General features: G+C 39.1%; 1 protein-coding gene across 2 annotated transcripts in view; it reads left to right on the plus strand.

Annotated features, from left to right (window-relative positions):
• Nucleotides 1-11,732, plus strand: part of LOC130927467 (aggrecan core protein-like) — a 41,483-nt gene that overhangs the window by 14,237 nt on the left and 15,514 nt on the right. For both annotated transcript variants that reach the window (XM_057853328.1, XM_057853335.1), the window contains exons 7-12: nucleotides 5,886-6,179; nucleotides 8,714-9,013; nucleotides 9,144-9,318; nucleotides 9,390-9,517; nucleotides 11,243-11,533; nucleotides 11,611-11,709. In XM_057853328.1, coding sequence (XP_057709311.1) covers nucleotides 5,886-6,179; nucleotides 8,714-9,013; nucleotides 9,144-9,318; nucleotides 9,390-9,517; nucleotides 11,243-11,533; nucleotides 11,611-11,709 — 1,287 coding nt within the window. The remainder of the gene's footprint in view (nucleotides 1-5,885; nucleotides 6,180-8,713; nucleotides 9,014-9,143; nucleotides 9,319-9,389; nucleotides 9,518-11,242; nucleotides 11,534-11,610; nucleotides 11,710-11,732) is intronic.

Here is an 11,732-nt window from a genome sequence, read left to right on the forward strand (position 1 = left end):
TCCAAGTATTTTCTGATGTCTTTCCACATGATGGGGACTCGTTAGATGAATCAGCAGGAGTGACCTCTTAAATGCTTGGTGGATTCTCATGGTGTCCTTTATGGCAGCTATTGCAGGTACTTCACTTTTGGATACAATATCCTTTTCTGAGATGAAGAGCAACTCGACAGATGTGTCAAGGCTTTTCAGCTTGTCATACTAGGTCTGAGCATCAGGGATATCTGTATCTGCTGAGCTCTTGAGGACCCCACCCACAGCATCTGGTGCCCCTTTGCCATGACTTGCCGCAAAGTAATTCCATGTCATTTCGTTGAATCCATACTAGTAGGGCTTTGCTGAGAGGGAAGTTATATGTCCTTTGTCGATACCGCATAGCAGGCCCATAACTGATAAAATTATTGTGACGTGTAGGTGTCGTTCTCTCACTACCTTCAAAACTGGATCGAGGTGGGCCCAGACTGACAAGGGATCATGTCTTTCGGAGGGTCATTTGGAAGCCCTTTCTTTTTCCAGATATTCTCTTCTTCTTTCAGTGTCAGCACCACGACTTTCCTGATTATCTCCTTACTGTCTTAGCTCCTTTTGATCTCGTACCTTGAAAATTTCAACACAAAAAGTGTAACTTAACCAATTTAATGGGGAGTAAATCTGCCTTGCCCAATCAAACTAGGCTTTCTATAGTGCTGCTCTGATCCATTTTTACCATGTCTAGCATGACCCATTATAAAATGTACGTAATAACTCTTATCATATTAGCACGTTGACATTATCAGTATGTGGCTTAAACTTTTAAGAACCCTATCCACCCTGTCATGGAAGCTTTGCTGACAGGGAGGACAATGACAGGGTGGAGATTTTTGTCTAATATTGGTATTTATTAACCACATGGTGGACCTTCAGTGCGCAAAATGGTTGACAGGGAGGACAATGACAGGGTGGAGATTTTTGTCTAATATTGGTATTTATTAACCACATGGTGGACCTTCAGTGCGCAAAATGGTTAAATTAGCAAGCAGACTGTGGACGTATTTACATACAGCTTTCAAATATATCAAATGTTTTTATAATAATTGATATTTTATAATGACAGAGTGGACAGGTTAAGCTTGACAACATCTGACTACACACCTAATATGACAAAAATTGCGAAACATAAGTGTAAATACATACTCAGCAACTAATCTCTGTTTTAGTCACCGATAAAGGAAGACAAAATTGGTCTTGTGACATCACTGAAAAAATCAGCAGGTTTTCTAAAGAGGCAGTTTTCCCTAAATGACAGGGAGGACAATTTTTTCAGGGACATTGTATTTTTGGGGGAAAATGTTAAATATTTTCATGAAAGTAAGGATATGCATGGTCAAAATGACCAATTCTATCAAATAACTTGCTGTGGCAATAAGTTAATATGTAAAAACGTTTCATTTTTTATCATTTAACCATTTATTACACACACTGAAGTTAGCAGTGCAGTGTGTGGGACATGCCAAAATGGAGTATATCAAATGGAAAACGTACACATAAAATAAAGGAAACAGATTTTAAGAGACATATTGTTGTCCAGATATGTGTGAAAATCTTTGTTCTCCCATAATAAGACATAAGATTTTAATTATTTGTATACATTTTCATGATAACTGGGTGTTTCTGATGAGGACACCAAAAGGCACTTTATATTGATAATGACCCCCCTACTACTGTGGGACCATGGGACTTACGAGGAAGTGAGTAAACATCGTGTTTTGTATTATGTGAAATATTGGGATCATTTTAATATGTAGGTGGCTTGCATTTTGTGGCTGACATGCTCTTTGCCCCCTCGGCCGACGACCAATGTTGTGCTGAAAAATAGCCACGTCGCATGAAAAGTCCCCCCTGACGGGAATGCTTATTTATAACGCTTTATTGAGCGTTTATTTTATTTATTTGTTTATTTTATTATTGAGCGCCCACACGTCACTTGTACAAACAGCTTTTTCTTACCAGTCGATGGAAATGGAAACGATTTTCTTGTACCGTGAATATGTATCACTTTACTCTGCTGGACCTAATAAATGTCATACCTGTGTTACTGTCATTGGGATATGGTCGTGAAAACCTGTAGACTAATACATTTCTTTTCAAAGATGTTTATGTGGCCCAGTACACGATTTGTTACTAAAATACAGTACCAGTATTTTGTGTAATTTATTTATTTAAAACTGATTTTACAGTCGTAAATCCATTACTGTAATGCGTCCATGAAAACATTTGATGTTGTCACCTCAATAAAGCGTTATAAATAAGCGTTCCCGTCAGGGGGACATTTCACGCGGGGCGGCTATTTTTCGGCACAACACCGGCAGCTTGTCGCACATTCCCCCCGTTGGGAGAGCACTATATTCGACTTATTGTGCTCACGTGCCCGGTGTTCTGTCAAATTTTCTGACCGATCAGAAATTGCAACTTTGAGTTAAAAATAGCCGCGAACACAGCGATTACAAAGTTAATACTACAAACTTTCTTTAGATAAAGGACTTCTTATATTTGATCATGGATGGGCACGTAAAAAGCTCTCCTCATACACATTAGCTGTACATGCTAGCTGCAAAACAACTGCAGCCTCTAGCCTATGACTCTCTCTGGCTGTTTACGACTTCGTTGTGTAATAAAGCATTATTTTGCCATATTCGTGCTGACCATTTGGCAGCTGCACGCTCCTCCGACGTCGGCCGGTTTGTTCAGCGGTCATTGTCCAGCTGCTTCCACGGCGAGCTCACCTGTCCATAGAAGCAGGATAACGAGCTGTAAATTGCTCTCAGCCGGCCAGTTTACTGATCGGCGAAGACAATCGACAACCCAGTCGTCATGTGAAATGATCCAGGCTAGTTATGTGTGATTTTCCGCTTCGAAGACTTTGAAACATCATTCGGTTCAGGTTAGCCTGTCGGCTAGTTGTCACACCTCTTGGTTTGTTTACATTCTCCGAAGCCGGGTAAGGAAATTACATAAGCCCGATTTAAGTGGCATAAAATATAATTCGGGGGGTGCGACAGTAAAGGTGAAGTCGACAGTTTTGACCATTATGCCGTAATTTTGCCATGTCGTCTTGAATAAATGCATTTTTGTTATTTCGCATTCCATTTAGCACAAGACTGTTATTTGTCATGACCATGCCATTTATTTAGCTATTGGGGAAAAATTCTTGGATAAAAATAATATCCTGTAAAAATATTGGAGTAGAGAGATTGAAACAATGACATTTTGCTGCTGTCTTTGTCATGTTTTCCTCGTTGTGAATAATTCTCCCTCAATGGGCTGCATACTAAATCATATGAAATCGTAACTCCGCTGACGTCATCCACCTGTTGGGGACGCTCGAGCCCTATAATGGTAGGCATGGCTAACCGGCATATCAAAAGACTAATTTCTCGTCATCTGCGCTTTGCTAAATTGTTGTATATAGTCGAATCGTCTCAAAATATGAGTCTAATTCACATACTAATCCTTTATAAGACTTTTAGGTCAATGATGTAAAAATGTAAGGCACGTGGGCCAGAAATGGCCTGCAAGGAGGTCCAGTCTGGCATGCGGGGTTTTTACTTCATTCAAACAGTGAATGCAGAATCACATGCTGTATTTTGACGCGGTGCGTTTTGTGACTTATTTGAGCATGTCACTGATGCGCACTTTGCACTGAGCATCACAAGACTACAAGTGTTTGGACTTGTGTGATTTAACTATGTACACTTTACACTCCCTTTCGTGTCCACAATAGGCTACAAACGTCTGCCAGTAGCAGCTCGCTGTAGTTTCAAAATTTCCGCACGCAATGTGGATACGTTTCGGCCATGAGCATAAGTGTGCATATAATCGTAGGGATGCTTTGCAATCCATTTCCAGAGGGGGAAAAAATACTCAATATTTATATATTTCCAGTAAGTGACCAGAAAATGCCCCAAGCGCTACATTAGGGAACAAATAAGCAGTAAACGGCCCAGAAATGCCATAAAATCAACAGGAAATAATCCAAATGTGCAGAAAGTCACCCAAAATCAACAGGAAGTGACCTTTGAGTCCCTTAAAATTAACAAGTAGGTGACTCAATATTAACTCATTGCTTGCCATTGACAACGATAGACATCCAGTTCATTTAAACTGGGAAGACTGACTTTGAATGCTCATGTTTCAGTGCCATTGATGGCACTGGACTGAACTAGACTGAATGAATGATAGTTAATTCGCCCACACCAGTCTAAATGGATTGGAAGTCCACCGCCGTCAATGGCAGCCGATGAGTTAACAAGGAAGTCACCTGGAATTGCACTAGAATTGATAGTAAATGACACATGGGAGGGAAGCATCTCCATGCAATTTCTTCAGCAATTGCATTTTCTAGAAATCAAGATATTGTTTGTTCGACAATTTCACGCAAGGTTACTAACGAGTATATTAAGTGGCATGTCTAATAATACGTTTCTGCGAATGGGAATGTTGAGGCACATGTCACAACCAACAGTTTCTGATGCATTGGTGGTGACATGTAGCTCTTAAGGCAGAAGGGCAAGTGTGTCCACAGATTAGCACAAATGTAAATGAAAGCAATGATTCATAATACAGAAGTACCTCTATTTACGAAATTAATTGGATCTGGAAATAGTTTCGTAACTTGAAAATTCCGTATGTAGAGATGCGTTTCCCTTGTAAATGCCCTAATCTGTTCCAAGCCCCCCAAAATGCAGACATAAATGTTTTATAATGCATAAATAGGCATCGAAACGTGTAACGAAACCTGTACATGTTACAATTAGATGATTGCACAACAAACAAAATCTGAGTCGTACATAATGTAAAAAAACAAAACAAAAACAAACCAATAATATATACACTCATTTAAAGCTCTCAGAACACAAGGGGCGAATGAAGAGTGACGCTGGGATACACAAATACACATACAGGAGGTACCTCTTAGCCAATTGGATCCAAGGAATGCTAGGCAACAGGCAATGGTAGAGCAGCTATAAGTATGTTAATTTCAGTAAACTGTGGGAGCTACATGTACCAGCCATACTGAATTTTTGCCTTTCATATCCTGAAATTTAGTATTTCGAAACAAGAGGCAATATTTTCCCGTTGAGGCGTGACTTAACCTGAAAATTCTGTATGTAAAGACATTTGTAAGTAGAGATGCCACTATATTATTAAAAATGCATCTAAATTTGCTAGGTTTCATATTACTGATTTTAAAAAGGGTCATGAAAAGATAAGTGAATTGTGAATACTTGTTTATGTGAATACAATATGTATGTCAAACTGAGATGACGAGGCGGACTCAGCTGCGGAGTTCCGCTAAAAATGTTTCATTGAGAAAAGTAGGGTTCTTCCGCTGTCTTGCGATGATGAGGAAAAGATCAGACATAAAATACTCCAAATGGAGGAAAAAGCCAAGACAACTAAGATAAATAAAAAACTCAAACACAAAGCACTCCAAATAGAGGATAATACTTTGACAACTGTGATTGCTACAAAACAAGGCTGACATGATCAACATAGGCTGTAAAACACTTCTGCACAAGACAAGGGAATCTTAGGCAATATATACGCACGTAATAAGGGAACAAGTGGAAACAACAGCAGATTAGGCGAAATGAGGAAGGGCAAGTACACAGACACGAGGAGGGTGAAGCTTTCAAAATAAAACTGTAAATGACATGACAATGTGTATTATTCATGTGGGCAAATATTTTTTAAATGAATTATTGTTATTGTATTTATAACCTTTTTAGTACAAAAATAATGTATATTGGTTGGGCCCACTAGAGATCCAAATTCCCTAAAGTGGCCCGCAAACCAGAATGAGCTCATCACCCCTGCTCCAACTAGAATTTATTTTCTGTCGTTTACAGGGCGGGTTTTCTACACCACATCAGCAGAAAAGTTCACTTTCTCTCAGGCTGCGCAGGCATGTTCCACAAAGGGAGCCAGTCTGGCCACTACTGGTCAGCTTAATTTGGCCTGGCAGGGTGGGATGGATGTCTGCAATGCTGGTTGGCTCAGTGACAGAAGCGTACGCTACCCCATCAATATTCGGCGGCCACAGTGTGGAGGGGGGCTTGTAGGGGTGCAAACTGTTTACCTCCACACAAATCAGACTGGATATCCTCTTCTTGAGACTCATTATGATGCCTTCTGCTACACAGGTAAAAGCATTTATACAGAAAGCTTATAAAGAAGCATTACTGCGACAACTTCACAAGGAGGCCTGTAGGTGGCAGTCTGGGGTTTAAACATGGCTATGTTTACATGGACAAATTTTCTTTAATCTGATTAGCGTTCGGATCACAATTACGATCTTGTGCACTGTTTCCATGGACACTCAGGCGTCACACTTTCGGTCGGAACAAATTATTTTGACATGCACAGGTTGACCAAATATACCGGAAATAGTAGTAGAAAAAGAAGAAGCAGTAGTGACTTCAATGTCAATAAAACGCTCTGCCCATTTAGAATTTAAACGTTAGCATTATTATTTTTTAGTTTTTTAAAACTTTTTTCCCGTCTTTTTTCTCTCGTCAAGTCTTTCAAGAATTAGTCTTTTAACATCTCCAGCAACGTGTTCATCTCGGATACAAACCAGTTCAGTCTTGAACCCCCCACAGTCTTTCGACTTTCGCTCACTCTGCTTCTACTAGCGCCCGGGAATAACAGAAACACTAAAACGTACTGACGTCACAGTGGTGGGTGGTTTGTTTAGAAATTTCGACATAAACTGGTTTCATGCTCATCGATCACATTATCAATCAATATAAACCACCCCGTTCTGAATAGGAATCTAGATTGAAATGGGCTTGATCAGGTTAGAATAATCCGAATGGGGTGTGCACATCAAGGATTGTTTTTTCCAATCAGGCTTTTAACCTGAATAAATGTATTCATGTAAACATAGCCATTGATAAACTACAACATCTTAAATAGCTATATTATCATGTTTTCTACAGTTGATATTTACAGTGCCTTGCAAAAGTATTCGGCCCCCTTGAACCTTGCAACCTTTCGCCACATTTCAGGCTTCAAACATAAAGATATAAAATTTTAAATTTTTGTCAAGAATCAACAACAAGTGGGACACAATCGTGAAGTGGAACAAAATTTATTGGATAATTTAAACTTTTTTAACAAATAAAAAACTGAAAAGTGGGGCGTGCAATATTATTCGGCCCCCTTGCGTTTATACTTTGTAGCGCCACCTTTTGCGCCAGTTACAGCTGCAAGTCGCTTGGGGTATATTTCTATCAGTTTTGCACATCGAGAGACTGACATTCTTGCCCATTCTTCCTTGCAAAACAGCTCGAGCTCAGTGAGGTTGGATGGAGAGTGTTTGTGAACAGCAGTCTTCAGCTCTTTCCACAGATTCTCGATTGGATTCAGGTCTGGACTTTGACTTGGCCATTCTAACACCTGGATACGTTTATTTTTGAACCATTCCATTGTAGATTTGGCTTTATGTTTTGGATCATTGTCCTGTTGGAAGATAAATCTCCATCCCAGTCTCAGGTCTTGTGCAGATACCAACAGGTTTTCTTCCAGAATGTTCCTGTATTTGGCTGCATCCATCTTCCCGTGAATTTTAACCATCTTCCCTGTCCCTGCTGAAGAAAAGCAGGCCCAAACCATGATGCTGCCACCACCATGTTTGACAGTGGGGATGGTGTGTTCAGGGTGATGAGCTGTGTTGCTTTTACGCCAAACATATCGTTTTGCATTGTGGCCAAAAAGTTCAATTTTGGTTTCATCTGACCAGATCACCTTCTTCCACATGTTTGGTGTGTCTCCCAGGTGGCTTGTGGCAAACTTTAAACGAGACTTTTTATGGATATCTTTGAGAAATGGCTTTCTTCTTGCCACTCTTCCATAAAGGCCAGATTTGTGCAGTGTACAACTGATTGTTGTCCTATGGACAGACTCTCCCACCTCAGCTGTAGATCTCTGCAGTTCATCCAGAGTGATCATGGGCCTCTTGGCTGCATCTCTGATCAGTTTTCTCCTTGTTTGAGAAGAAAGTTTGGAAGGACGGCCGGGTCTTGGTAGATTTGCAATGGTCTGATGCTCCTTCCATTTCAATATGATGGCTTGCACAGTGCTCCTTGAGATGTTTAAAGCTTGGGAAATCTTTTTGTATCCAAATCCGGCTTTAAACTTCTCCACAACAGTATCTCGGACCTGCCTGGTGTGTTCCTTGGTTTTCATAATGCTCTCTGCACTTTAAACAGAACCCTGAGACTATCACAGAGCAGGTGCATTTATACGGAGACGTGATTACACACAGGTGGATTCTATTTATCATCATCGGTCATTTAGGACAACATTGGATCATTCAGAGATCCTCACCGAACTTCTGGAGTGAGTTTGCTGCACTGAAAGTAAAGGGGCCGAATAATATTGCACGCCCCACTTTTCAGTTTTTTATTTGTTAAAAAAGTTTAAATTATCCAATAAATGTTGTTCCACTTCACGATTGTGTCCCACTTGTTGTTGATTCTTGACAAAAAAATTAAATTTCATATCTTTATGTTTGAAGCCTGAAATGTGGCGAAAGGTTGCAAGATTCAAGGGGGCCGAATACTTTTGCAAGGCACTGTATATCACCACAACATGTTAATTTTCTGAAAGTGCACAGTTTTACTGTATAAATCAGCATCTTGATTTAATAAACTAGGCCGTCTATCACCCGCAGAGTTCCCTGAGGAGGAAGGTTCTGGAATAATAGATGAAGGAAGCAGCGTATTGAGTTTTACCCCAGTGACTCAAAGCCAAGAGATTTTCTTTGGGAGTGGTACAACTGAGGGTGAGGTGACCGGGGAGGTGGAGACCCAACAACCAACCATGGATTTCAGCTATACACTAAATCCCACTGAGCTACCGCTGCTTCAACCTCCTAACATCACACAGCATCCACTTGAAAAAATCGACCAGGTCACTTTGCAGTCCAACACAGGCAATGAGGCAGGCAAAGTGGTTGTGAAACCTCCAACTGGTTAGTGATTTATGTTTTGATACAATTTTATTATTTATTATACCATAACTCATGACAAACTTAATAGTTATAATGTTGCTTCTATTGTCCTTTACAATCCGTATCCAAAATCAACTCTTTTTGCGCAAAGGTGTGGTCTTTCACTACCGCTCACAATCTGGCCGTTATGCCTTCACATTTACTGATGCCCAGTTGGCCTGTCAGAGTATTGGCGCATCCATTGCTACTCCTGAGCAGCTACAAATGGCATATGAAACTGGATATCACCAATGTGATGCAGGGTGGTTGATGGACCAGACAGTCAGGTATTTCTGACATGACAATGTATTTAAAGTCCCTTTCAAATTAATTGTCAATCACTAATGGTTGATTCCAGGTACCCGATTGTTTCACCTCGCGAAAAGTGCGCAGGAGATTTAGGAGATCAACCTGGAGTTCGGTCCTATGGTCTGAGACCTGCAGATGAACAGTATGATGCTTATTGCTACATTGATGGGCTTAAAGGTAAGGGGAAAATAAGAGTTGAATACAAGGGTGTAGGTTTGGTCTCAATGTTAGTAGGGACAATATAACAGCATAACCTGCATGCACACATTTTGCTGGGGACGGGACATTAATAAGACTAAACAGATTGGGTGAACAGCAGTCAGGGCTACATTTCCCTCCAATAAGAACCTGATTTAAAAAATTTTTTTTTTTTTTTTTTTAATTCATTTCATTTCAGGCAGTTAGATTCATCTTCACGAATTCAGTTCTTTGCTTTCAAGAAACAAAGAGGGGAAAAAAAAGAAACAAAACAAAACAAAACAAAATGCCTGAAAGGGAGTTGGACGAAGAAAACTTTAATTGATTAATTGATAGGCAAGATGATTGATGCAAAAATCAATCTGTATTGAGACCTATACTAACTTTCGCACTGCAAATTTATTGTATAACGTCTTAATCTGATAATTTTTCTTTCTCTTGTTGTATTATTGAATGAAGAACATTTCTGACAACCTTTTGCTTAAAATAAGTCTGTTCACCTTATTTTCAGCTAGCTATTTTTCGTATTTCAAGAAATCAGAGTAAAATTTACCTGAATCACTGGCAGATAATTGTTTTCTGTTTTTTTTTCCACATTCTGTCTCTCATGGTTGAGGTTTACCCATGTTGACAATTACAGGCCTCTCTAATATTTTCAAGTGGGAGAACTTGCCCAATTAGTGGTTGACTAAATACTAATTTGGCCCACTGTATATATATATTATATTTATACCACTCAAAATTGCACTGACTAAATAAAAAGTGAAAAAATAAAACCTTCTTAGTCGAGGAATAACAAAAGTAAATACAAATGTTGCCCTCCTTAAGGAAAACCACTACTGCTTTTGTCAATTGCATCATTACAACAATTGGGAAGACAATCTAAATGACCTCTGTAAATGAACACTTTATATAATGCAAATAGGGTTGCTTAAAAGACCTACGCCCTTTGTTGAATAAATAACTTACTGTAATGGTAACATTAATAAGCTAATAAATATTATTGAAAGATAGAAAGTCGCTGTTGGGAAAGTTGCAAGTAAGATTTGTGACTGAACGTTTGTCAATATTATCAAAGTACAGTATTGCTTTACTTGATTTGAAAAGGCCACAATTAATTTCAGGAAATGCTCAAGATATGGTTTCTGCCAAATTTAGCTAAAGCTAATTTCCATTTGAATTCTCTGGACGAAGAAAAAAAATAAAGGAAAAATTCAAGAGTGATGATTTAAAAAAAAAAATAATAATAATAATAATTAAATTTTAAAACTGCAAATGGATGGAATAATCTTACACTATTTCTTTAAAATGTTTTAAGAACCGACTTTTCAATGTTATGCTGTCTGTATGCAATTGTGAGCAATGACACTGATATTGTACATTGTTCATTGTTGTTGTTTGACATCTTTTGTAATCAAAGTGTCATTGGAAAAAAGTCCAATATTACACTACCTATGTGCGGATACAGTATGGGGAACCTGATATCCACAGTTGCATAATCAATAATAAAAATACTTAAAAGCAGCGCCTATGAAAACATATTAATGTATTCCACAACAAAGAAAAGTTGATACAAATATTTGGATTTAATCACAATAATCAGAAACATGAATCATGTTGTTTATGGCACATGAAGAGTCTGTCCATTCAATGTAAAAACTTTTCACTTCTTTAACAGCCGTCATGTTTTTAATTGATTGTCAGGTCAAGTTTTCCATCTGGGCTCCGATGAGGGATTCACCTATGATGAGGCAGCTATTCGCTGTTTTGAGCAGAATGCCAGCCTGGCCACAACGGCAGAGCTCAATGCAGCTTGGAAACAGGGTTTCGACAAGTGTCGTGCTGGTTGGCTCAGTGATCGCAGTGTCCGTTACGCCATCAGTAACCTTCATGCTAAGTGCGGAGCAGAAAAATTAGGAGTACACACTTTTTACACACATCCCAACCAGACAGGCCCAGATATTCATGACAGATTTGATGCATATTGTTTCAGAGGTAAATACAATCACACTATGCATGTGTTCATTTTCATCACAATTCAGAAATATTTGACCTCTGATGTATTTTTGCAGCTGATATTTTATTTATTGCTAATGAAACTGGACTAAACATCACAGATATCAAGAAAGTCCTTCTCAATTTAACAGCCATCACAGAATTAGTAAGACATGGTTGGTACCACTTCAGTCACGAT

This window comes from Corythoichthys intestinalis, chromosome 1 (genome assembly GCF_030265065.1).
Source record: "Corythoichthys intestinalis isolate RoL2023-P3 chromosome 1, ASM3026506v1, whole genome shotgun sequence".
NCBI classification, from domain to species: Eukaryota; Metazoa; Chordata; class Actinopteri; order Syngnathiformes; family Syngnathidae; genus Corythoichthys; species Corythoichthys intestinalis.